The sequence below is a fragment of the Bolinopsis microptera genome, chromosome 7, assembly GCF_026151205.1.
Source record: "Bolinopsis microptera isolate Bmic1 chromosome 7, MBARI_Bmic_1.0, whole genome shotgun sequence".
Lineage (NCBI taxonomy): Eukaryota > Metazoa > Ctenophora > Tentaculata > Lobata > Bolinopsidae > Bolinopsis > Bolinopsis microptera.
Genome location: NC_087078.1, coordinates 14551109 through 14579079, shown reverse-complemented (window position 1 = coordinate 14579079; position 27971 = coordinate 14551109). Strand labels below are relative to the sequence as shown.

At 37.8% G+C, this 27971-nt stretch overlaps 1 protein-coding gene across 1 annotated transcript in view; it reads right to left on the bottom strand.

The window, feature by feature from the left end:
• Window positions 1-27971, bottom strand: part of LOC134818482 (thyroid receptor-interacting protein 11-like) — a 54016-nt gene that overhangs the window by 17400 nt on the left and 8645 nt on the right. Inside the window, exons 4-24 of the mRNA XM_063828068.1 lie at window positions 26610-26720; window positions 26232-26423; window positions 25376-25432; window positions 25026-25161; window positions 24802-24902; window positions 24458-24654; window positions 24145-24271; window positions 23914-24000; window positions 23317-23484; window positions 22742-22886; window positions 22295-22570; window positions 21945-22111; window positions 20956-21118; window positions 18632-18840; window positions 17438-17572; window positions 16771-16998; window positions 15808-15972; window positions 15335-15438; window positions 14029-14172; window positions 13678-13841; window positions 11374-11477 (exon numbers count right to left, since the gene is read on the bottom strand). Of these exons, the coding sequence (XP_063684138.1) occupies window positions 11374-11477; window positions 13678-13841; window positions 14029-14172; window positions 15335-15438; window positions 15808-15972; window positions 16771-16998; window positions 17438-17572; window positions 18632-18840; window positions 20956-21118; window positions 21945-22111; window positions 22295-22570; window positions 22742-22886; window positions 23317-23484; window positions 23914-24000; window positions 24145-24271; window positions 24458-24654; window positions 24802-24902; window positions 25026-25161; window positions 25376-25432; window positions 26232-26423; window positions 26610-26720 (3180 nt within the window). The remainder of the gene's footprint in view (window positions 1-11373; window positions 11478-13677; window positions 13842-14028; window positions 14173-15334; window positions 15439-15807; window positions 15973-16770; window positions 16999-17437; window positions 17573-18631; window positions 18841-20955; window positions 21119-21944; window positions 22112-22294; window positions 22571-22741; window positions 22887-23316; window positions 23485-23913; window positions 24001-24144; window positions 24272-24457; window positions 24655-24801; window positions 24903-25025; window positions 25162-25375; window positions 25433-26231; window positions 26424-26609; window positions 26721-27971) is intronic.

The following is a 27971-nucleotide window of genomic DNA, read 5'->3' as shown; positions in this document are numbered from 1 at the left end:
GAATGACTATTGTCTAGGAGCAAAGCTAGGAGAGATTCGTTATGACATACAGGGTGTACCGCATAAATTGTGACTTTTTTCCACTTATGAACTACATTTTGTCAGAAATATAGTTGAATTCATAATAATGTATGTCATGACCAAAAAGAGAAAGATATCCTGAGTATCATCACGATTCTAAACCATGATCAATGATACCGATCATTATAAATGAGTAAACTTGACGGTCAAGTTTCAAGCTGATAAAGACTTAAATTGCAAATATTCCATCAAAGTCGCTGAGAGCACCCAAAAATTGCCACTAAAGATAACCACTGCAAAGAGCACAGAAAGACTGGCAGTGTAGCACACAAATGTCACATTGTCAAAGCTGTAAAACGGGCAGAATTGCAACAGAATATGCGGTGAGCTAGAACCGAAGTGATAGAACATTGCGTCAAGTGAGCCGCAAGTATGAAGAATGTGCAAAGAAAACCACTACAAAAAACACTTTCAGTGTAGCACACCAAGTCGCACATATCAGCACACAAAGTTGAAAATTTTGAAGCAGAATTGCGACAGAATGTGCGGTGAGCTTGAACCGGAGTGACAGAACATTGCGACAAGTAAGCCGCAAGACTTGTCCTTCCTGCACCTGCAATGTAAATTTCTCGAGCTGCCCAAATTTACTCCAGGAGTGGTGAGACAGGGAATGTTTTGTCTGGTCAGTTAGAGAGTGTTAGAGAGTGTTAGAGAGTGTTGCCAGACCCTTTGTGGAGAGACGTGAGGTTCTATTGTGATTTGTCTGTGAGACCAAAAAGGGATCCTCCTGGCTTACGTTACCGTTCTATAATAGCATTCAAGAGGCCACTTAATCTGAGCGGGAGCAACTAAAATATAGACTGTAATTAAACTGTATTAAATGCCATGTGGTTAAGAAACCACCCTCTTACAGACTGGAAAGACACATCTTTAACCATTAATCTGAATCTGGGGTATCTTCAAAATTATATCCACACGCTCATTTAGTAGTAGTACCAGATTAGGCTTTAATATTGCAAAACATAAATTTTTGAGCCATTAAAATGTCGTAATTTAATGTTGAACTTGACAACTTGGTTTAAGCAAGGAGATTTTGATTGGTCGCTGCTGTATTCTGTAAACTTGTCTGCTAAATGCTATCACGTATAAAACAGTTTCAGATTCTGTGATCGATTACCAATCTATTACTAGCAAAAGGGTGAAATGACACAATCTTCCAAATGAAGTGGTTATGCCCTCAAACCGCGCTAAACCACTGTCCAAATAATAGACGGAGTATGGTTTTTCACATCTTACAGATAGTCGGATCCCAACCGTTCTAAAAGGCTATCTCGTTAGCTTTTCGTGTTAAAAGCGATTTCTTAACGGTTATCACCTCTCTAGATGATTCTCAAAACATTTGGACTTTATTGCATTTTTGAAATAAATGCAATAAGGGCGTTTTCGGCCACACCCTTTTTCAGGGTTTTGCGGTCATTCGAATTTTTGTATTTCAGTCCAGGAAGGTCTTAAAGACTATTTCGATATACCAAAATGTGCCTAATAGCCGCATTTATGTACAACTTATGAAGCAACATATACCTTAAAATGCTTCGTTTCGGAAATATAGCCGAAAAACGGATTTTGGCTTGACGCAGTTCAAATTTCCGTGATTTTAGGCATTTCCGCCTAGGAAGGTCGTAGAGACTATTCTGATACACTAAAATGTACATAATGGCCACATTTATATACAACTTATGAAGCAACATATACCCTAAAAGGCTTATTTTCGGAAATGTGGCTGAAAAACGGATTTTTGCTGAGCGATAATATTCACAAATGGGCTATTGGACTGTTAACTAGAACGGTCTTAAAGACTCATGAGCAACATAGCATTTGTCACAAGATGTAAGATGAGTCACTTTGTGTCCAGAAACACCTACAAAAATTAGAGAATGATCTACTTTATTGGGCATTGCATCTCTCTTAATGGCCAGCAGCATATTTGTGTCTTACAAAAGGGCGATTTTTCAAAATTACGGTTTCTTAAGGTCAAAGGTTCGGCAGCTAACAGCGAATTGGTCGCATTTGGCGACTCATGCACATCATGTACTCAAAAATGCTCATTTTAGGAGTCATTAGTAAATAACTACTACATGATTTGTGAAAACCCCCCAATTTTTCCTTGGCACCATTTTAATTTTTAAATTTGATATGTGCCAGACCAAAATTCAACTTCAAACTTTTTATTTATTTATGCCATGAAACCATGATATATGTACTGGTCAAGAATACTATACCGGACCTAAAATAAATCGGCACTGGATCTGGTCCAGATTGTTGCTTGACCGCTGACCAGTACCCCACTTTAAAATTATGATTGATTTCGCTGTCTCGACCAATATTGGTCTGTTACCCCTGGTTTGAGATCTGTTGGCCGCAGTTTAATAATACCGCAGTAGTTTGGTTCGCATAGATTTTACCATCGTATGATAATGTGTGTCATTCCCTAGTTTTTTGATCAAGTTGTTACTGGCTAGCTCTTTTGTTATTACAGCTGCCTCGAGATCTTATCTAGGGCACTAATACATTAGTACTAGAACATTATAACTATAATTCTAGAACTTCAGATTAAGATTACTTGGCCGAATGGCAGGGTTCGAGATTCGACTCTAAAACGCTCAGTTTAGGAGTGATTAGTAGATAACTACTGCATGATATGCGAAAATTCCAACTAGACAAGGATCATACTTAATCAAAGTGTTCCTCGACTTGAACTTAAGTCTTGTAACCTACTGGGCTACTGGAGTTTGGGTCACTGAATCGAATACGACCTGATATTAATTTTAGGATGTCAGGAATTCATTAAGATTTTTATTCTTTGGTTTTCAATTGTGCTACGAATCCGACTTTGAGTTGATAACACCGAATTTCCTGTTTGCCTCTCAAAGAGAAGAACCGAGGCTTAGGTTCCTCTTTTTGGCTCTGAGATTCAACTTTAAGATCGGAGTTCGGAGATCCTTGCGTCGAAGATCATGTAAGTGTAACATCAGTACCGGAGATCAGACTTTTTGCTTGATATTGGACCTATAAATCTAATTATATATTCGAAACAGCACGGGATGTAACCAAGGTTAATTTAGATAAGATATACCAGCTTTCGGGGTTGCAAGACCTTATGAAAGGCAGGCAGAGCATCCTAAATCCTCATGCTATCCTCACGTTGACCATCTAGGTGCAGACTCTAGCTATTAGGCCCGAGATCCTCCCTTGTCCCGTAGTGTCCCGTTAGTAAGAGATCGTTCAGATTTTTGTCATTAAGACCCCCTCCCCGCTCTAAAATCCACTTTACCCACAGCTGGAAACATTTCACATGTGAAACCTAAATAGCCAAATCAGCATCTCGAGACCTTCTATTATATAAACTCCTTGATCCTACTATAAGCTTATAACTTATAAGGCATTGCATGCCGAAATTAAGATTCACCTCAACTGGTGATATGAACCTGGTATGTTACCTGAATGCCCTCAGTCAAATCTCGAACCCTGCTAATGCTATTCTGCCAAGTAACCTTTATCTGAGGTTCTAGAATTACAGTTTTAATGTTCTAGTATTTGTGCCCATGCCCCAGATAAGATCTCGAGGCAGCTCACTGCTGTAATAACAGAAGAACTAGCCAGTCAATGACACACATTATCATACGATGGGAAAATCTATGCGACTGAAAAAAAGGATATGGGGTCATTCTGAAGTACTGGTCAGTACTGGTCAGTGGTCAAGCAACAATCTGGCCCGGAAACAGTGCCGAATTATTTCAGGTCCGGTATTCTTAGTACATTATACATATCATGGTTAAGTTTCATGGCATGAATAAATAGAAAGTTGAATTTTTGTCATTACATTTTGGCTAAATTGGTGCCAATAAAAAAGTGTTGGAGTTTTCACAAATCATGCAGTAGTTAAACTTATTCACTAATCACTCCTAAAGTGAGCGTTTTTGAGTATATGATGTGCATGAGTCGGCAATTTCAAACAATTTACTGTTAGCAACTGACCCATTGACCTTTACTAAAGAAACCGTAATTTTGAAAAATCGCCCTTTCGTAAGACACAAATATGCTGCTGGCCTGGCCCATTAAGAGAGATGCCCAATAAAGTAGATCATTCTCTAATTTTTGTAGGTGTTTCTGGACACAAAGTGACTCATCTTACATCTTGTGACAAATGCTATGTTGCTCATGAGTCTTTAAGACCGTTCTAGTTAACAGTCCAATAGCCCATTTGTGAATATTATCGCTCAGCAAAAATCCGTTTTTCAGCCACATTTCCGAAAATAAGCCTTTTAGGGTATATGTTGCTTCATAAGTTGTATATAAATGTGGCCATTATGTACATTTTAGTGTATCAGAATAGTCTCTACGACCTTCCTAGGCGGAAATGCCAAAAATCACGGAAATTTGAACTGCGTCAAGCCAAAAACCGTTTTTCGGCCATATTTCCGAAACGAAGCATTTTAAGGTATATGTTGCTTCATAAGTTGTATATAAATGTGGCTATTAGGCACATTTTGGTGTATCGGAATAGTCTTTAAGACCTTCCTGGACTGAAATACAAAAATTCGAATGACCGCGAAACCCTGAAAAAGGGTGTGGCCGAAAACGCCCTTATTGCATTTATTTCAAAAATGCAATAAAGTCCAAATGTTTTGAGAATCATCTAGAGAGGTGATAACCGTTGAGAAATCGCTTTTAACACGAAAAGCTAACGAGATTCCGTTTCGTCTCAGACTAGTCGGATCCCAACCGTTCTAAAAGGCTATCTCGTTAGCTTTTCGTGTTAAAAGCGATTTCTTAACGGTTATCACCTCTCTAGATGATTCTCAAAACATTTGGACTTTATTGCATTTTTGAAATAAATGCAATAAGGGCGTTTTCGGCCACACCCTTTTTCAGGGTTTTGCGGTCATTCGAATTTTTGTATTTCAGTCCAGGAAGGTCTTAAAGACTATTTCGATATACCAAAATGTGCCTAATAGCCGCATTTATGTACAACTTATGAAGCAACATATACCTTAAAATGCTTCGTTTCGGAAATATAGCCGAAAAACGGATTTTGGCTTGACGCAGTTCAAATTTCCGTGATTTTAGGCATTTCCGCCTAGGAAGGTCGTAGAGACTATTCTGATACACTAAAATGTACATAATGGCCACATTTATATACAACTTATGAAGCAACATATACCCTAAAAGGCTTATTTTCGGAAATGTGGCTGAAAAACGGATTTTTGCTGAGCGATAATATTCACAAATGGGCTATTGGACTGTTAACTAGAACGGTCTTAAAGACTCATGAGCAACATAGCATTTGTCACAAGATGTAAGATGAGTCACTTTGTGTCCAGAAACACCTACAAAAATTAGAGAATGATCTACTTTATTGGGCATTGCATCTCTCTTAATGGCCAGCAGCATATTTGTGTCTTACAAAAGGGCGATTTTTCAAAATTACGGTTTCTTAAGGTCAAAGGTTCGGCAGCTAACAGCGAATTGGTCGCATTTGGCGACTCATGCACATCATGTACTCAAAAATGCTCATTTTAGGAGTCATTAGTAAATAACTACTACATGATTTGTGAAAACCCCCCAATTTTTCCTTGGCACCATTTTAATTTTTAAATTTGATATGTGCCAGACCAAAATTCAACTTCAAACTTTTTATTTATTTATGCCATGAAACCATGATATATGTACTGGTCAAGAATACTATACCGGACCTAAAATAAATCGGCACTGGATCTGGTCCAGATTGTTGCTTGACCGCTGACCAGTACCCCACTTTAAAATTATGATTGATTTCGCTGTCTCGACCAATATTGGTCTGTTACCCCTGGTTTGAGATCTGTTGGCCGCAGTTTAATAATACCGCAGTAGTTTGGTTCGCATAGATTTTACCATCGTATGATAATGTGTGTCATTCCCTAGTTTTTTGATCAAGTTGTTACTGGCTAGCTCTTTTGTTATTACAGCTGCCTCGAGATCTTATCTAGGGCACTAATACATTAGTACTAGAACATTATAACTATAATTCTAGAACTTCAGATTAAGATTACTTGGCCGAATGGCAGGGTTCGAGATTCGACTCTAAAACGCTCAGTTTAGGAGTGATTAGTAGATAACTACTGCATGATATGCGAAAATTCCAACTAGACAAGGATCATACTTAATCAAAGTGTTCCTCGACTTGAACTTAAGTCTTGTAACCTACTGGGCTACTGGAGTTTGGGTCACTGAATCGAATACGACCTGATATTAATTTTAGGATGTCAGGAATTCATTAAGATTTTTATTCTTTGGTTTTCAATTGTGCTACGAATCCGACTTTGAGTTGATAACACCGAATTTCCTGTTTGCCTCTCAAAGAGAAGAACCGAGGCTTAGGTTCCTCTTTTTGGCTCTGAGATTCAACTTTAAGATCGGAGTTCGGAGATCCTTGCGTCGAAGATCATGTAAGTGTAACATCAGTACCGGAGATCAGACTTTTTGCTTGATATTGGACCTATAAATCTAATTATATATTCGAAACAGCACGGGATGTAACCAAGGTTAATTTAGATAAGATATACCAGCTTTCGGGGTTGCAAGACCTTATGAAAGGCAGGCAGAGCATCCTAAATCCTCATGCTATCCTCACGTTGACCATCTAGGTGCAGACTCTAGCTATTAGGCCCGAGATCCTCCCTTGTCCCGTAGTGTCCCGTTAGTAAGAGATCGTTCAGATTTTTGTCATTAAGACCCCCTCCCCGCTCTAAAATCCACTTTACCCACAGCTGGAAACATTTCACATGTGAAACCTAAATAGCCAAATCAGCATCTCGAGACCTTCTATTATATAAACTCCTTGATCCTACTATAAGCTTATAACTTATAAGGCATTGCATGCCGAAATTAAGATTCACCTCAACTGGTGATATGAACCTGGTATGTTACCTGAATGCCCTCAGTCAAATCTCGAACCCTGCTAATGCTATTCTGCCAAGTAACCTTTATCTGAGGTTCTAGAATTACAGTTTTAATGTTCTAGTATTTGTGCCCATGCCCCAGATAAGATCTCGAGGCAGCTCACTGCTGTAATAACAGAAGAACTAGCCAGTCAATGACACACATTATCATACGATGGGAAAATCTATGCGACTGAAAAAAAGGATATGGGGTCATTCTGAAGTACTGGTCAGTACTGGTCAGTGGTCAAGCAACAATCTGGCCCGGAAACAGTGCCGAATTATTTCAGGTCCGGTATTCTTAGTACATTATACATATCATGGTTAAGTTTCATGGCATGAATAAATAGAAAGTTGAATTTTTGTCATTACATTTTGGCTAAATTGGTGCCAATAAAAAAGTGTTGGAGTTTTCACAAATCATGCAGTAGTTAAACTTATTCACTAATCACTCCTAAAGTGAGCGTTTTTGAGTATATGATGTGCATGAGTCGGCAATTTCAAACAATTTACTGTTAGCAACTGACCCATTGACCTTTACTAAAGAAACCGTAATTTTGAAAAATCGCCCTTTCGTAAGACACAAATATGCTGCTGGCCTGGCCCATTAAGAGAGATGCCCAATAAAGTAGATCATTCTCTAATTTTTGTAGGTGTTTCTGGACACAAAGTGACTCATCTTACATCTTGTGACAAATGCTATGTTGCTCATGAGTCTTTAAGACCGTTCTAGTTAACAGTCCAATAGCCCATTTGTGAATATTATCGCTCAGCAAAAATCCGTTTTTCAGCCACATTTCCGAAAATAAGCCTTTTAGGGTATATGTTGCTTCATAAGTTGTATATAAATGTGGCCATTATGTACATTTTAGTGTATCAGAATAGTCTCTACGACCTTCCTAGGCGGAAATGCCAAAAATCACGGAAATTTGAACTGCGTCAAGCCAAAAACCGTTTTTCGGCCATATTTCCGAAACGAAGCATTTTAAGGTATATGTTGCTTCATAAGTTGTATATAAATGTGGCTATTAGGCACATTTTGGTGTATCGGAATAGTCTTTAAGACCTTCCTGGACTGAAATACAAAAATTCGAATGACCGCGAAACCCTGAAAAAGGGTGTGGCCGAAAACGCCCTTATTGCATTTATTTCAAAAATGCAATAAAGTCCAAATGTTTTGAGAATCATCTAGAGAGGTGATAACCGTTGAGAAATCGCTTTTAACACGAAAAGCTAACGAGATTCCGTTTCGTCTCAGACTAAGAATGAAATTGTTCATTCTTGATATGAGACCGAGATCAGAGGGTGGCTACCCAGTTTGCTAGTCACCATGGCCCTTTAGCTTCAGAGTGAAACGCTGGAATCTGGAATAGTTTGCAACAAATCGTTTGGCCATGAAACAGTGAACAGAAAGAAAAAATCAGAATTTACGCATGTAAAAAAGACGGTTTAATGTCCTAACAGAAATTATACAAACATAATTTTATCAACAAATAAATTTTGCTTCACTGCACAAGCCTATTGACTATTGAGGTAGTATGAAACGGAATAGAAAGAAAGTTATTTAAAGAATGGCCAAAAATGGAATAAATTGTTTCTTATTTCACCGTGTTGCTATTTTCGATTAGAAATCGGTTGATTTAACAATGGAACTAACTACACAGAGAGAACTAAACAATTATTTAAAAACTAAAAATAGAACGATTTTCATTCAAAGCTGTTGTTTTTTGTTTCCATAAACTTTCCGACAAAGTTAACACAGGATTGTCTGTGCGCCTAGTGTTTCGTCACCGTCTATTATAGACAGAAGATATTTATAATATCTTCTGTATTTATATTTATAGTAGCTGGGCATGATAGTCAATACTGACATCCATATGGCTCTAAGGTCAAATGTCTTCCATACTCACGTTTATGCAATTTCATACATAACTTGATATAATTTTACATAACAATGACTAAGAAAATAATATGTTATGACCAAAAACGAGTGGAAACTATAATTTGAATACAAAAAATTGCCACCCAAAATTTCAAGCTCTCAACATATTCATGTTCAACAAATAACATACAGATCACAGATCCTGTTACATGTAAAATACCCCACCCAAATTATATTGACTGCTTAACTGAATGGATACGACATATCATGCAATGGACCTCAGAATTAAATCTTAAAGTTACTTCAGAACGCTATAAAAGTCAGATATTATTTAACATTGTGATCTGTCAAGATCAGTACTTATGAGGAAGTAAAGGGAGATTGTAAGTAGATACCAATTTAAGTACTGTCCACTTCCTCAATCAATTAAAGATGACACCATGCAATGGACCTAGGCCCCGAACGCCCAGTCAGTTACAATCTTCAGAGATGGTTCAGTTATGTGGATTTATTGAACTATAGGCACAGAAATGTGGCTAGGGGCTGATCTACTATCTTGCAATGCCTTATGTATATTCAATATTGAAATAATTGTGAGTAAGTGTTTCCTTAATCACTCGTGACTCGATCACGCATCCTCAATGATCACGAACTAGAGTTTATGTGGTTAACCAGAAAACAATTGAGGCAGGACAGACGATTTAAACTGGTTCAAATAAGGTCAGGTAGCGTAGTTGGTTGATCATCGGATTTGTAATCGTAAGATTGCGAGTTCGAATCCCACTGCCTGCCTAGTCGTGGGGTGAGCGTCGTTGACGCTCTGCTAAGGATCCCGAGTGGTCTATGTAGCCCCACGGTTCACTCAGCCGAATGCTCGAGAAATCGGGTGTGAGGGTTAAATGAGGAGCTGTGCTTGATCAACACAGCGAAGCCTCGGGCGAAGAAAGTGTGGCATAGTGCCTTAACCGTTGCTGGCCTTAGGAACGATCCTTCGGCTTCTTGTAAAGCTCTTCCTTGAAAGTGCTGGTTTACATTGTAATGCAGGTAATGCCGAAGTAAAATAACAAAGGTGGTCGACTCATTCGATAATCGATGGCCTTGTTGCGTCGCAACGAATCCTCATAAGATAAGATAAGATAAGATAAGTCTTTCAAAAATTATTGTTCGAATTCAATAAATAAAGCATTTTACCATCTAATGATTATGATCGTGACAGCACCATCAAAATCCTATTACCATATGATTATGTTCTGAGGCAATCAACACAAAATAAGATAAAGAAGTGATATCTTGTAAACAGATATCATGAAACCGACAAATGTGAAATGTTTATGGCTGACTGATGATAGCCCCTTGAACTGGTTTCAAAGGCTGAAATTCCAACAGCGATCTTTCAGAATAGTTAAACAAAAGATCCGCTCTTCAGTCAATAAAGAGCTCGCTCAACATCTTGACGCTGTCAAACTGTTAATTGAAGTCGTTTCCAAGAAGGAATTTGTTCGATACAATAAAAATCAATGACAGAAAATTTAACAACACCAGGTGAGATTAGAGCTTTATTTTCCATGTGGTCAATTAAAATTATTGGAATTGAGGGGAAGGAAACAAAGGGAGCTGAGTTAAACACTTGAATCGTTATTATATGGTTAAGAAGGATGATGACTGCTAGACTATACCGTAAGTCTACCTTCACCAAACATTGACTAACTTATTCCCCGCTGTAAATTCTTCACATTCCAACAGTCTCTGGTAAACAAACAGCCCATTATCCCAGTCAACATGTCAATTTTCAGCTGGCATGTTTTCAGGTGAGTGTCAAACTGTGAACATTTTAAGTATCGAAGTAACTTTCCCTAGTTCGGTATTTTACATGCCAAAAATCTTTAACAACTTGTTATCTTGAACAGATTGTTTTCTCTAACAGACTGTTATCTCTAACACACTGTTATCTCTAACAGACTGTTATCTCTAACAGACTGTTATCTCTAACAGACTGTTATCTCTAACAGACTGTTATCTCTAACAGACTGTTATCTCTAACAGACTGTTATCTCTAACAGACTGTTATCTCTAACAGACTGTTATCTCTAACAGACTGTTATCTCTAACAGACTGTTATCTCTAACAGACTGTTATCTCTAACAGACTGTTATCTCTAACAGACTGTTATCTCTAACAGACTGTTATCTCTAACAGACTGTTATCTCTGACAGACTGTTATCTCTGACAGACTGTTATCTCTAACAGACTGTTATCTCTGACAGACTGTTATCTCTAACAGACTGTTATCTCTAACAGACTGTTATCTCTAACAGACTGTTATCTCTAACAGACTGTTATCTCTAACAGGTTTTTATCTCTAACAGGATGTTATCTCTAATAACTAGTTATCTTTAACAGATTGTTATCAGTGATATAATAACAGACCTTCGGTTTAAAATTTTTACCTGACCACGTCCCTGTAAAAGATCAACTAAATAATTCCAAACTCACCTCTAGTTTAGATATGGTAGTATTAGCAACATCCAACTTGCCGGTCATCACATCTAAATCCCTCTTGTACTGATGCTGAATCTCTGATGCGTACCCTTCCCGGTCTGAAATAATTGGCCAAATGTTAATTGAGTGAAATGTCAGACGCGATGGTGGAACAAAAGATCCGCTCTCAATTCAATAAAGAGCTAGCTTAACATTGAGACATTGTCTAACTGTTAAATATAAAATAGTAAGTTCTTTTGCACTTCAATCCGCTGAAAATCAAAAGTATTTAACACTAGGTAGGTAGAAGTTACAGCGACAGTTTCTATGTGGCTAGCCGTTAATAACAATAGATGTATATAAAAGAGAGGAAATAGATGGAGTATAACTTCGATAGTAATTTATAGTTAACTTATTCTGTATTATGCCGTGATGGATAGCTGCAATACGACCGTGGTCTTGTTATGAAATGATCCCCCCTCCAGCTTGTCTCATGGTTTAGTCGCGATACTTTATTAACCGCCTGTTCAGTATCAAGCTATCAATATTGGTCTTGGAATCTCCAGATAAAAAGTAGTTGTAGCAGATATGGATCTCTTTTTTTTTTCTTTAACTGAGCCTGATATTTAAATGAGACAAGACCTTATCCTCACATTTAATATTTAGCGTGTATTCCGTCACGCACTGTTTCCACAACTCCAACAAAACCCCTCTAATAACATGTGAAGAACTAGACTTTGTCGGGACACTTCACTTCTTTTCCGTCCGTTTCAGGGCATTTTTCGATTAAAACATGTCAGCGGGGCCGAGATGGGCGGAATACGACACTGTAAATGCTTAGCGTGAACTCTAAATAAATCGTTCTGCGTTTATCTGATGAGTCAGGGTGCGGGGTATCAGATATGTCAAAAGAAAGTCGGAGAATGAGATGTCACGAATTTGTCGATAATACAACAATTGCAGATGAATATTAGATAGGAAGCTGGCTCCCTCTTTGCTGTAAGTTACCATCCAATCCAAAGACCCGGAAAGCTAGGTTTCACTGATACCAAATTGACAAATTTGAATTGAGTTTTAGGCCGACAAGGGATCTTTGATAGACGGGACGGTAATCAATTGCCAATTCAGGGTAGACTACAGAATTGTAAGTAGTTAAAGTTCCAAACATGGCTCCGAGTCAGTGTAGTCGCGGTGAAATGATCGGGTCTACGTTTAAGCGATAACTCCCAGACTAGCCCTCCTCACAATATCGGAGCTAATGCAGCTACGACTCCGAGACTAGCCCTTCTCACTTCTCAGCCCTACTCAAAAAAGTGGACCTAATGCCGCTACTCCACTCCGAGACTAGTACCCTTCTCAAGCTTCACTGCTACGACTCCAAACTTCTGCAGCGATATGAGTGGATTGCGTGAGCTATATCTACAATATCATACAGTTTCCAGTTGATGAGGTTATCAAGGTGTCGCCACCTTTCAAGTAGTTAATACGGTAAATTAAATTTAATGAGATTTTAATAATTACAGAACTAACCGACCGACAAATTCATTCGTTGATAGAAACGCTGCAAATTCTTCAATGTTACGCATGATCTCAGATATTGATAATATACTACATTGAGATGCTTTCCTTAATTGGCTCAATGACGAAGCGATTCATACTTGTAACAGTGAGTAGCAGCCACTAGCAGCCACTAGCATCACTATATTCAGAGGAACCGTTAGAGAAAATCGTGAATTGTGTGGACCTAAGACTTTTCGACTTTTATTACAAAATTATTGAGATGCAGAAAATATACGACAAATTATGCGCTCCACAAACACCGCAATTTAATGGTGCCTCTACTGCTGCACTATGTATGTATGTACAATGTACATCCCAGTGACTGACAGTTGGCCCTACTTTACACACATATATAATTGTCAATGGTTTAAAATGGGGTACAAGTCACAAGATGTAGTTACAGTCTACACACGTGTGTACAAAGTACACGCCACACGTACTATATATATATATAACACGTACTATATAATGTTGCTGAGGTGTTAAATTTCAGAATACCAATCAGGGTATCCACCACAGTTTAAATTAGAAGATAACAACTGATATAACAACATTGCAGACTTGAAACAAACCTGAAAGTCTCCAAACCCAGGAAGTTTTTTTATTTCCTGGCAGTTCAATTTCTCTCCCCTAAAAGTTTTCTTTTGCCCTAAAAAATGTCCTCTCCAGCACAAAATTTCCTCTTAAATCCAAAATTTCCTTGCAGCCAGACTGCGGTGTTTCTGGTTGTGGGCTCCAAACCCCAAAATAAAGACTGACCTTGCTGGAATTGTTCCAGAACAATTTGAAGGTTGGAGAGAGATGACTGACAGGACGCTGCCGAGTCCCCCGCAGAGCTGACTTGTTGGAGCGCGGTGTCGCGCTGTTTAGTCAGCACGTGCACTTGGGATGTCAACTCTGATATCTTGTGGGAGCTCTCCGCTCTGGAGGCAGGTTTTGTTAAGTTGGAAATACGTGACTTCACCAAACTAGAACTATCGTAGCAAAAATAGTGAAAGTCGGATGTGAAAATAGCTGTACCCGTCCACAATTATTAGAAAGTAAGCTCATTTCAGTGAAGGGTCATCGTATTTTTCTTATCTCATACTGAATACTCTCATACTAGTTTACCTGACAGAATGAAGAGACTGGTTGGCAGTGAGTATCTGTTCTCTAAGTCCAGCCACCTCAGCCCGGAGATCCTGCTCGCTTCGTGTGGCTAACAAATAATCCTCAGTGTGAGTTTCCTCAGCTTTTACCAGATGCTCCTGCAGCCTGTACATGTGATGTAGTTTGTTATAATTAATTAAAATATGTTATGTTGTTATAATCTGATTTAATTTTGTGAGTATCTCGACCATGGCGTAAAACCTGGACTGTGGACAGTATTGTTTGGTATAATCATTTCTTTAAACGTTATTTTATCAGGAGTGGCAGAATCTCTGGGATGAGTGAGATATAACTGTTTTCTTTTTATTCAGTAAAATAGATATAACATTTTTTTGACTATTTTATATCAACTATTACAATCGCTGAGTATTTTAGGACTGGTAATCTTATGACCATGCCTGTTGATTATTAATATCAGTTGACACAATAATAATGAAATTTTAGTTTGATAATTCTGTAGTTTAATAATTCTGTTATCTTTGCAGATCGTAATTTTCGTCTGGATTACTCATTACATCATACCTTAAACTGTGTCATGTAATAGCATTATTTAAACAAAAATTACTTTAAAATTCAAAATTAAATTTCTGATGCTTCCCGAATTTAACACAATAAATTAAGTTAATGAAAAGTTCAGTACAACGTCAAATGAACGATCTGCAAATTGTGATCAACTGAAGAGCATTCTCATTTCCCAGCTAAAATTGCCGAGAATTTGCAATTTTAACTTTATCGAAGACCAGTCTTTGTCATTCGTCATTCAAAACCAAAATTATTCCTCAGACACAATTACTTCTTTTTTTCAGACCTTCCTTTTCGTCGGACATAATTTTCGTCGGACATAATTTTTGTCGCATTTTTCTAATGATATTCGAAATTATTGTCATTACAGCGGACTAAAATCATAAATTATTTTTCCACTAAGGCATCCACGTTTTCACAGTATACTCGTATAAATCCTACTGAGCGACTAAAACTAAGGTGTGTGGATATTGTGCAAGCCATGGTGTAATGGTCTCAGTAATTATGGAATAAAAATACGGCTAGACAGCTGTTTTGCGACACGGCTTTGACTTTTTCGCTTGAGCCGCGCAATTATTCAGAATTAACTATCAACGATATACAAGACTATCGATATAACGCTAGGTAACCAAAATTCCTGTATTTGTTTAAATAATCTTCAACACACACCAAAAGGTAACTCCTTAATTCTAAAATTACAACAATTACCGGAACTATTTTAATTACAGACGAGTTTACAACAAACCTTTCGAGCTCGGTCGCGGTCTTCTGCTCACGATCATTGACATCTGATATCAGTTTGTTAGCTTCCGCTCGTAGGGCTTCCATGCTTTCGTGAAGCTTCTTGGCCTGGAAATGATGGGAAACTAGCGGCAAACTACCGGTTAAGGGGCTTTGATCGAGTCGGGTGGAGTTGTAGTTTAGAGGAATGTTCTCATATTATTCTAATTTTAATTATCAGCACTACTCGGACGTGATTCCATATAAAATATCGAGACGATTTATTTTGATTATCATATCCAGACATCTCTATCTGTAGACAACAGTATTTCGTCGCAATATTTTGAGAATTGGAAGGGTGTCTTGTACTGGAGGCGTTAAAGTAACGAATGATAACAAAATATTATGGTCCAAGATAAGATCACGGAAAACTTGTAAAACTTAGATCACGTTACAGCTAATTAAATAAATAATACACATCAATTAAATAATCCACACCTGATCCTGATAAAAGTCTCGCTGGTGGATGATCTCCAAGTTCTGCTGCTTCATACTTTCCAACTCCTTATCCGTATTTGTGCAAACTTTCTGTAGCCTCATGTTTTGGTCTATGAGCTTATTCGTTTCGGCTTCACTGAGAGACGCGTCTCCTGCACTCAGCATCTGAGATAGTGTCATAATTAGTAGCTATTATTGTGAATTACAATGTCTACTCGTCATTACAATTATGCATAGTTGCACAATAGATGCTATAGTTACAGTATTTTTCATGATGAAACTTTAGAATAGGCCATATAGGATAGGATTTAGTGGCTGTTAACCACATTAGGATTATTAAAAAATAGAGTTAGAATTGCTCAAATTTTATGAGAAATTGTTTCCAATTGCCATGGAAAAGAACAGCATTCAGACGGTCATTTCATAATCAATTTGACATGCATTCCAGCAATTAGTTCATACTTTGTCCGACAAATAACCCAATAATTTATGACGTACTTCAATTTTAAAATGCACTTTTAAATTTGGTACTTAAAATTCGTACCATTTTAAGCTTTATTGCAATTCATTCAACTTCAAAAGTAAATTTTCAGGTAAACATCAACGTTTCATTCATTGCAATCTACAACGAATATTTTATTAACTTCTAGTTAACAACCGTGACGTTGATACTGTAGATTATAGCCATTTATATTGGGACTTGGGTAAAATATTGGTCGCAATCTAAATTATTAAATGCTCCATTTTTGATCCAAAACTTGCGTTCTAAATAACCTTTTATTTATCAAATTTTCGACGTCTGGATCATTTAGTGTCGCGACAACCAAATTACAGAACGAAATATCGGTGCCGAAAAATTGTTCAATTTAAATAGCTAAACTCCACCGCGAACTATAGCATAAAATACAGTACGAAAAGCGACCGCAGTAAAATGTTCCCATAAATAAAGAAGATTGGCTCTACCTCAGCCTCTATTAAATCCAGCTTTAAGTCTTTGTCCCTAACAATCTCCGCAAGCTTTCCACATCTCGCTTCAGCGTCCCTGACTTTCTGAGTTAGTTCCTCTATTTGCTGTGTCAAACTTGTGACGTTACTGGATACGTACGGTGTGACGTCATTTCCTGTGACGTAATTCGCTGTCTCGACTGTTGAGGAGGGTGTGGAAACTTCACTCAGTCCCAATCTTGCGGCCTGAAAAAAGCGGTCACTCAACAAATCTTAGATAGTTTTAAACCAATTACAACACTACAAATCTATTACATTTATTGAGAATTATGTAATGTAACGTGATGGAAATATTTTAAACGGGACATCCTGTCCAAACCCAGTATGCATTACATGAAGAATTCGTTGTAACTTTATTTGAAAAGCATTAATATATATGTATATATTAATGCTTTTCAAACAAAGTTACATATATATATACATAATGATTCAAAGCTCTGATAAAATATACACCTGCGACCTTCGACAACCCTTAAAGCCCCAAAACCTGACCACTACTCTAACGCTGGGTAACACAGATAATCCCAACTAAAACCACCTTAAACGAAATCTTTCAAAAAGTTTCAAAGAGTAAAACTTTCATTTCACATTACACGTGACCACACCCATTTCAACTCAATCCCACCTTGTATTCGTCAGTCTGGTTGCTCCTGAAGAACGCCACCAGCTCATTTGACTCGACCAGCTTCTTCTCCACCCCGGTCACCTGATCTGACAGTTCTTCTATCTTAGCGTCTTTAACCTCCAGTCGAGCTAGTGCCTGTAATAGTATCACGTGATTAAAATGATAAGTCGAGATAGTGCTTGTGATAGTATCACGTGATTAAAATGATAAGTCGAGCTAGTGCCTGTAATAGTATCACGTGATTAAAATGATAAGTCGAGCTAGTGCCTGTGATATTATCACGCGATTAAAATGATAAGTCGAGCTAGTGCCTGTGATAGTATCACGTGATTAAAATGATAACTCGAGCTAGTGCCTGTAATAGTATCACGTGATTAAAATGATAAGTCGAGCTAGTGCCTGTGATATTATCACGTGATTAAAATGATAAGTCGAGATAGTGCCTGTGATAGTATCACGTGATTAAAATGATAAGTCGAGATAGTGCCTGTGATATTATCACGTGATTAAAATGATAAGTCGAGATAGTACCTGTGATATTATCACGTGATTAAAATGATAAGACGAGATAGTGCCTGTGATATTATCACGTGATTAAAATGATAAGTCGAGCTAGTGCCTGTGAAATTATCACGTGATTAAAATGATAAGTCGAGATAGTGCCCGTGATAGTATCAGTTATCACGTGATTAAAATTGTATCTCAGGACAGTGCCACTAGTACAGCCAGTACCTCACCGAGTTAAAACATTATCAAGATCAGGTCTAGCCGTTTTATTGAGACAAAGTTCACAGATAACAGGTTAATTGTAACTGAACTCGTACGAGATAAGTTACATATTAACTTGATTTATTGATATTACAGGCAGGTTTAAGTCGAAGTATTACAGTTGGTGCGGTCAGCTAGAATATATAGTTGTGCATAACCTCTACTATAAGACCGAATCTTCAATTCTGTCAAATTCAAAAGTGCTCGTCCAGAACGTCACGAGGTTCATGAACTTTGACTTTTGGAGTTATGAGACGTTTAATTAATGATGGACTATTAAATCAAAAGTGCAACCCACGACGCATCTGAGACCTAAATAAGTTATAAGTTAAGTTATAAGTTAACCAGTTAACCAGTTAATACAAAATTCAGCCTAAAAGTTTCGTGCTCAAGGCTAACCACAACAACACCCAATAAACTTCTTACTTTCTTCAGGTTTTCTGAAACTTTAGCGAGTTTATTTTCCGTATTTTCCTTCTCACTCTGAACAGTGGTCACAGCCCCCTTCAGGTCCTCAACCTGTCCCTCCAACCGCTCTTTGTCTGACACCACTGTTGTGTACTCCTCCTCTACAACCGAGGTCTCGTCCATTAGTCTCTCTATTTCCATTAGCAGCCGGGTTTTTTCTTTTTGAGCTGCGGGATTTTGGATTATTTTTTCGAGTATAAGTACATTTTCGATTTTGCAGAAAGCCCGTAACGTGTCGAGTAGATAGCGAGTGGAGATGATAGATAAAACCACGATAACAGTATAGGCCATAATGACAGTATAGGCGGGGGGGGATCGGGTACCAAGTGTCGGACATCACGTCGACTAAGTGTAGTTTTGGATATTTTTCACTAGACACACCCACCGGGGGGGGGGGGGGCCAATGGCATAAAATGGCATAAAATGGAGACTTTTTCTATGGAGAAAATGGAAAAACCCATGAGTAATTCTCCATTTTCTCCATTTTATGCCATGAATTTTGTCTTCGAAATTTCATCTTTAACACCATTTAACACCTAAATTGGACATCCTAACATGTTTATTTACGCTTACTAGGGGCGTAAAGCTCATAGTAGGCTACTAGATGCTTATACTAGGTTAGTAGAGGCACACTTCAGGCAAACTCATAATTACTCAAGCCTAGTGTAAAGTTATTTCTACAGGCTACAGCAGGAGTGAGTAATAGGGGAGAGTAATAGGCACTGAGAAGTGAGACCTACATCCTCGAAAGTCGAAACAAGCTCGCACTGCAAAGGGGAGGCCTGCCTTCCGAGATCGCATTACCAGGGGGAAGCCTCGAGTCCAAATTTGTGTATCGACTATCGAGGGGTAGGTGCAGAGACTTCGATAAACCGAAAAACCAAAAAAATATTTTCGGCTAATAATGAAGAGGGTAGCATAAAACGTGGAGAAAAGTGGTTTTTAGAAAAACTTTGAAACATTTTGACTTAGAAAATTTTCGGCCCGAGTCATTCTCGATACGTACCTCTCGTATCGAGAGCTCCCGATTCCGAGCTCGTGTTGCAAAGGGGAGGCCTGCCTTCCGAGATCGCATTACCAGGGGGAAGCCTCGAGTCCAAAATTGTGTACCGAGGGGTAATTTTCTAAGTCAAAATTTTTCAAAGTTTTTCTGAAAAACAATTTTCTCCACGTTTCATGCTACCTTGTTCATTATAAGCCGAAAATATTTTTTCGGTCAAAATTTTTCAAATTTTGTCTGAAAACCGCTTTTCTCCACGTTTCATGCTTCCCTGTTCATTATTTGCCGAAAATATTTTTTCCCCTCCATACACAATTTTGGACTCGAGGTAATGCGATCTCGGAAGGCAGGCCTCCCCTTTGCAACACGAGCTCGGAATCGGGAGCTCTCGATACGGGAGGTACGTATCGAAAATGACCCGAAGTCAACATTTTTCAAATTTTTTCTGAAACCACTTTTCTCCATGTTTCATGATACTCTGTTCATTATTGGCCGAAAATATCTTTTTTTAAATAATTTTTCTCGAAATTCTAAATTTTTCAGGTTTTCAATGGCATAAAATGGCATAAAATGGCATAAAATGGAGACTATTTCTATGGAGAAAATGGAAAAACCTATGAGTAATTCTCCATTTTCTCCATTTATGCCCTTGGCCCCCCCCCCCCCCCCCACCCACCCCCTTTGCGGTACTAACTGTTTTTTTGGATAATACGTAAGACACCCACCCCTTTTGCCGCCTTTTGCGGTACTAACTGTCGAAAAATCGTGGTACTAACTGTTTTTTGGTATATAGAATAAGATACCCACCCAGAAATTGCTTTTTCTTAAAGAGCTCATTTAAACTTTAAAGGAAGACTTTACAAAATTTTTTAAATTTTTTTTAAAACCCAAAAAAAAACCCAAAAAAAAAACCTCAAAACCCATTCCCAAAATTGAAATTTGAGGTAAAATGGGTTTTTTGGGGTTAGACACCCCCTTTAGTACCATGTACTAACTGTTTTTTCTGGAATATGGGCAGTACCCCCCCCCCCCCCCCCCCCCGGTAAAGGCCATAATTTACGTTGTTTGGAAATATACAGGTGCTAACAGGAATAAATCTGATGAATTTGCTAAATATAGTACTAAATTTTGGCCCGTTATGTACTTTAGGATGTTGCTTGTCGAAACAAATGGCTAATGACTAATCGAGAGCCTTTTATACGGTGTGTGGGCCTCTAATTTTTGTTAAATATAGTTTTGCCCTGTATTTTAATTGTTGATGGCTTTAAATTTCTAACAATACCTTTCTCCGTATATTCAATCATCGTCTTCTCAAACTCAAACTCTTTATCTGCAGAGATAGTCGAAATCTCAGCCACCGATTTCTCATTTTCAGATTTCTCAGCCATCTCATTTTTCAGTTCAATATTTTCTACAGTCAGCTTTGAGTTTTCCTCCCCCAAAATCTGTAACGTAAAACCTTCAATAAATACTTAAAAATCAGATAAATTGTTTCCCTTTAAAAACAAAACAATCCAGGAAGACCGAAATGATAAGAAAAATATATTATTATTAATATTTATCTGAACTTTACCCTTAAGTGATTACATCCAACTTGATGAGCGTTTCTAAAATTGCCAGAGTGTTAATTTGCAAAAATTCCTTCCATGTTCCCAACTCATTTATGCGAATTTGATGAGTAAAACGCCTTCAGTGTATCGTGTCATGGCTTCAAGTCTAAAAAGAAAATCAACACTTCTTGGCATCGCACTATGAAGCCGAGATGTGGCAATTTTCGGAGACGTGGAAAAGCAGAAAACCAGTGCGAAAAGGGGGAGATAACACCGCGTATTTATTGACATAAAATTTAGCTGTTTGTTAAGTCTAGCGCCCGATATACATCAAACACAGATTGTGTCTTTGGGAAGTGATTACTTGTTGAATCAATTGCCGTGGCATGTAACTTTGACAAGGATGTCTTGAAGCTTTCAGGGCCACACTACACCATCCACCAGTCTTTACAATCAGTGTAAAACTAGACGGCTGCAAGAAAATTAATTTCTAAAAATGTAAACTTAGTAAGTCTAGGTTTAGAAATAATAGCCCCCTACTTGGACTGGTTTACCCAGTATTCTGAAGTTTTTTCTCCCGTCTCCCATTCCAGTTCCACCATGCTAATTGTCACATGATAAACAATTATAATTATACCTCTAACGAGGATCCTTGCGGTTCAGCTACGTCAACACTAGATCAACCCTTCAGATAAAAAGAAGCCGAGAAAGTCAAACATACCACAATCTGTAGGTTCAGGTCTTCACATTCTCTACCAGCGTTGTCGATTTGTTCATTTAGAGACGCAACCATGACGTTGTGTGCCAATTTTAGATCTGATAAGGCTGTGTCGTGTTCTGACGGTGATATCATCTCTTCCTGGTCAGACTTCAGCTTGGAGATTTTACCTGAAATTAATTTGGTTCATTTAGATTAAAGCGGATGTTTTTCAAGAATTTGGAATGAAATAAAAAGAAAAAAACGATTGAATGAGAATAAACACAATATACACTGACACATAAAATACGATAAAACCAGGTAAAAACTTCGGAATAAATAAAAAGAATTGGGAGAAAGAAATAAACAGGTACCTTGCAGCATGCGCAGTTGCTCCGACTTGTCCGCTAGCTTTCGCTTCAGTTCCCTCATCTCTGAGGAATTACAAGATTCACTATCCGTCGGTTTCTCTCCCGATACTATCTCTTTGATCTCTACCATCTGAGATTCGGTTAGTTGAGCCTCCAAGATGAAAGATAGCCCATTTTGTTGGATTCGAGCTTGTTCCGCTGATATTCGCTTCATTTCCTTTTGCAGTTTGGTGCTTCCTTCCCGAACTTTCTTTGAGTCTACCACTAATTCTAATTTTTCTGAAATGGCATTTCATCGTTTAGTTACCATCAGTGCTATAAGTGCACGATTTAATAACCATCAAAATTTTATCTGTATTTTTAAAATTTTTGGATAGTAAATAACATTTTAAAAGTTAATAAAACCCTTAAAAAGTAAAACCAAACCTTAGTTAAACATATTTCAAGTACCTGCTTTGAGCTGGTTACACAGTCTAACTACTGTCTGATGTTCACTCTGAAGAGCCTCCAGTTTCTCTGTGGTGTCCGATCCAGACCTTCTCAGTGATGAAGAAGATTCTTGTAATTCTGATATGAAATCATCTTTTGTTCTAACCTGCGAAATGAAAATGTCTCTTTTTATTAATATCACTGATGTTTAGCTGCTGTATATTGTATGATCATAATGTTACTGCTAGGTTGTCTTAAAATGTGGGGTGCTCTAAGTGAGCTTTACGGTACAATTATTGAAATATGCTCATAAGTATAATAATTTATGCACATTACACTATTACACAAAATACGTAACTAAAAGTAGAGATTGCATACTGAATGGCTCACATATTACGTAAGCCAACCTAGGGAAATGTGGATTTGGCTGGTGTAATTTCTCTAAAAAGGGTTCTGTAAAATGGCTTACGGAGGGGAAGGGGTGGGAGTATGGGTAAAAGGTCAGAATCAGGCTTACGTAATACGCGAACAGTCCCTAATGAGATCCATCACCTACGCTGACCTAACAAATACACATCACACGTTTGAGTATATACCTGAAGTTGGAGGTCTCGTATAGTCTCACTCTGTCTCAATGTTTCAGTTTGGAGACAGGAGACAGTGGCTTTCAACTCAACTTCTTGAGTGGAGAGTGTCTCAACTTTCTGGTTGGAGTGGAGAAGTTTGTGGCCGGTCTCTTTCAGTGTCTCTTTATATCCGTCAACCTGTGACAGGTTTAAGACAGTGAGAAGACAGTGAGAATTACGGTAAATCCGGGCGTTTGACGGTTTTATTTAGCAAAGGCTGCAAAAACAACGTTTCATGACGTCGATATATTTGAATAAGTCATAAATTTGACAATAATTTGTCATCAATTTGCCATTGATTTGTCATGATCTTAGTTTTAACATCCTCAGATGATTTCTCTAAGTAAAAAGTTTGGTATTTATTGAATAATGCAATAATTTCTGTCCCTTTGAAGTATAATCTGTAGAATCTACGTCAAATGATGAGAAATAACTTATTTAACAAAGCGGTATTATGTGATCTCTTCTAAAGTACCAGATCAGAAAGTTCGAGAACCATCATTAAATCCACTTCCAAGCTGGAATAGAATTATATATAAACTAAAACATCATTGTAAATGTTTGTACCTGCATTTTGAGGGAATCGACGAGTCCCCTCAGTTCTTGGAAATCTTCACTTTGAACAGTGTTAAGTGCCATTCGCAGTTGGTGAATCTGAATGCAAATTGATGTCACATACTTGTATTTCCAAACTTACTGAATCAAATGTGATAGACATGGCACGTGATATTCTGTTCTCAAAATAACTTCCATTAGCACCTTGAACCCTGTGTGGACGAAATTTAAATCTGTTCTCACCTCTTTGTCCCTGTTAGATAATAAGGATTCAGTTTGCGATAATTTAGATCTTATGCTGGTCAGTTCAACTGTTTTCTCGCCCATCTGAGAGTTCAAGTTGTCTATCACAGCTTCGTATTGAGTAATCCTGAAATTTCAAGCAGAAGGGTTTAAAAATAAATATTCATACATAACAATGAAATAGATATCAATATATGAATATTATGTTTAAACGATGAATCCCTAGTCAAACAATAAACATATAACACTTATTCAAGTTCACACTCAACGCTGACATATAATATCATACTCGTTCCAAATAGAAAATATTTACCCGGCATGAGATTCATTCTTTTTGGCGGCATCTTGCTCCAAACAAACAATCTTCTCCTCTAATGAAACAACATGCTTTTTGCACTCGTCTAACTCTGTCACACGATCGTTCAAGACTGAGTTCTCAGATTTTAGTTTTGAGAAAGAGTCTTTGAATTCCTGGAGCTTAGTTTCTAGCTCAAGCTTTTCCTGTTCCAGCTGATAAGATTGACATACAACTTGGAGAATGTGTTCATGATTGATTAAAGTGTACTTTTGAAAAGGCTAGCTTATGTTTTGATAGGAATAATAAAAAATAAAGTTTAAAAGACTGTGAATTTGGAACATATGTTTATTTCGGTGAACCTGTTTGAAATAGCCTTGTTCTCGTTTGAACTGGAACTGTAGCTCAGAATATTTCCTGTGCAGTTCCGCGTCGGTTTCAGATTCAGAATGCGATGAGCGTCCTGAAAGGAAATATATCAATCCAAGATAAACTAAGATTACTAAAAATCTGTTAAATAAGTGAGGTTATGATGATGAAAATAGGCAGTAAATATTTGATGAAACCAACTAGTAACGAGGATTACTTGAGTAAGGGTCTACATCATTGCTCCTCTGAAATTCCTCCCTTAAATTGTGAATAGCACGTTCAGTTTCCTGGTCTTTTAGCGCTAACTCGTTCTGGTGCTCCATGTAGACGGACCTCAACTGTGCTTGCAATTCCTGGTGTGTAACACTAGGTCATTAGTTTTAAACTAAATTCTTTAGATATTACGTGTTCTTGGGTACATTCTTTGGCAATTATTTCAGGAAATTAATCTCATGATAGGTAGACTTCATAGCTTTGGATCGGAATTCTTGTAAAACCTGTAGATGTTTCGAACGAAACAGAGAACGCATTATCAGATTAATATGACAAATCAAAATCAGGACTAACCATTATCTTAGATTCGTTTTCTCCATTTTCCTCGGTCCTTGATGTTTGCGAATTGGACTGAAAATGCATAAAATCACAAGTGCGATGATAATTTTTGCCCCGCCCGCTCTATAGCTTAAAAATTTAGAATAAGCAACTGCCGAATCACCAAGATAAAATAGTCATCATCACGCGATTTCTTAATTTTGAGAATTTCTCATGGCAGAACAAACAAAGAATTTTTGGTGAATGTTTGGACGCTTCTGTTCAACTTTCAAGTTAAAGACTCATACCAAATAAACATGCATTCAGGTTGGCCAGTCATAACAAACTAAGTTACGATAGTGAACGAAATTTGTTTGTATTTACGCTCGCGCGCGCGCGTAACGTGTTTTGTATCTAGTTGACATTCAACTATTTGCAAGTTTCAATGTCTTCGCGTCGGACGCTAAGTCGGACTTTAAATTTTTTTTCCCCATATATCATGGAAATAAGGAAATTGTATTGTGCTTTAGTACAGAGAAAGAGGTGTGGTTTGAACAATAGTCAATAACTACAGAGAAAAAGATAATCAAGCCTCGAATGTCTACTCATTTGAAAGTTTACAGAAATGGAACCCAGCTACGAGACTTGATTTACAAACTAAACTGTTTTTATACCGGAAAAGTTATCGAAACAATGTCGCTGGGGGAACTGGTTTACATTCCGAATTTGGTTTAAGGTTCAACGAAATGTGATTAAGATGATACGTTTCCCAACATCCCAAGTTTTACCATAGAACGAAAACGTTTCGTTATCTTTCAGCGCCAAAATAAAAACTTCGCGAAAACCACTTGGGAAGGTTGAACCGAGTGCGAATCGAACTAGAAAGAATTACCTTGGAAGATAGTTTTTCTGCCTGAGCAACTAGCATCTGATTTTCATCGATAAGTCTGCCTATTTCCATTTCACACATGAAGGGATCACTGAAGTCAATATCACCAGACACATTTCGTAAACGTGTAGCTTTTTTCACTGATTTTTCATTTTCCAGCTCAGAGAATCGGTCCTTCAGTGCTTTAAATTCCTCCTGAATTTATTTCTTAGTTTAAAGATGAAAGTTAATCAATTTGTTTCCACCCTTATCGACCAATTATAATATCAGAAAATGTGTGCCCAAGCAAATACAGCTTATAAACGCCCAAAAACACGGCAATAAACAAATTTCTGAAAATAAACTGGACAACGGAAATATTGTTAAAAAGAAACATCTTACCTCCTTCTCGTTCAATATAGATCTCCATCTATCACCAACTTCTTGCAGCTGTAACTCAGTAACCTCTCTGTCTTCATTCACTTCAGCTAGATCCCTTTTCAATTTACTTATCTGAAATTTGTTAAGTCTACAATAACGATTACTTTAGAAACTACTGACTTTTGAAGTGTTACAACTGAAACAACCGTTGATGTAGCGAAATATAATGGTTATAATTTGTGAAACATATTATAAACATTACCTCTGATAAACATATAAATTAAGTTAAATTTAAACATATAGATTTAAATTTAACTTAAATCAGCAGAAGCAGGGAGACACAGATTACCCCTGCTGCAGCATCTAACCCTCTACTCATCGTCCCTAAGTTGATCCCTCTCTCACTCATTCTAGCCCTTGCAACATTCAATGTTCGTGGGCTGAGCAAAGAAGTAGACCAACATATATTAGGACGTGACTGTACTCAATATAAATTAGACGTTATAGCCCTTCAAGAAACTAAGATCACTCAGCCATCTGAAGCAATGTTACCCTGTGGCAATAAGTTGATTATCATTGAACAAAAGGATGCCTGTTATGCAGGACTGGGGTTTGTGGTATCAAAGCGGCTAGTACCGTACATTGTTCAATATCATCGTGTTAGTGACCGTGTTGCGTGGATAGATTTCAGATTGCCTGTAAAGCACGGTGAACCCGTCATGTTTAGAGCCGTCAATGTGTACTGCCCAACCAACACCAAATCAGAACTCAGACCAGAAATTGTCAGGAAATTGTACAAGCAAGTCAGTTCAGCTATTGTCGTTCCTTCAAGACACGAGTTGTTTGTGATGGGAGATTTCAACGGTAGGCTGGGTAAGCTTGATGACTCAGACTATGTAAATGGTGTGTCAGATTATGTCGGCAGGCACGGTATGGGTAAAAGGAATCACAACGGTCACTACCTTCTCAACTTCATGTGTAGAAACGACTTGTTTGCTGCTAATACTGCCTTCCTTCACCGTGCGAGTCATCGGACCACTTACGAGGGTTTGGTTAATGGCAAAGGTCAGTCTGGTAAAAAGCGTAAAGTGTTTACTCAGATAGATTATATTCTTTGTAAAAGAAGAAGTAAATGTCTGCTCAGAGATGCTAGGTCGCACAACGGTATGGTGTTTAGTTCTGACCATAGGCTTGTAATATGTACGATTGAATTGTCTAAACGCCCCCTGTTCTACGCTAAAGCTCCTAAACGTCCTAAAATGTTTGACACTCGCAGGCTCACATCAGACCCCGATTGTAAACGAATGTATGAACATGACATTGCTAGTAGACTTTCTACTGTAATACCCTCAGGTGATCCCAACAAGGACTTTGCAGTAGTAC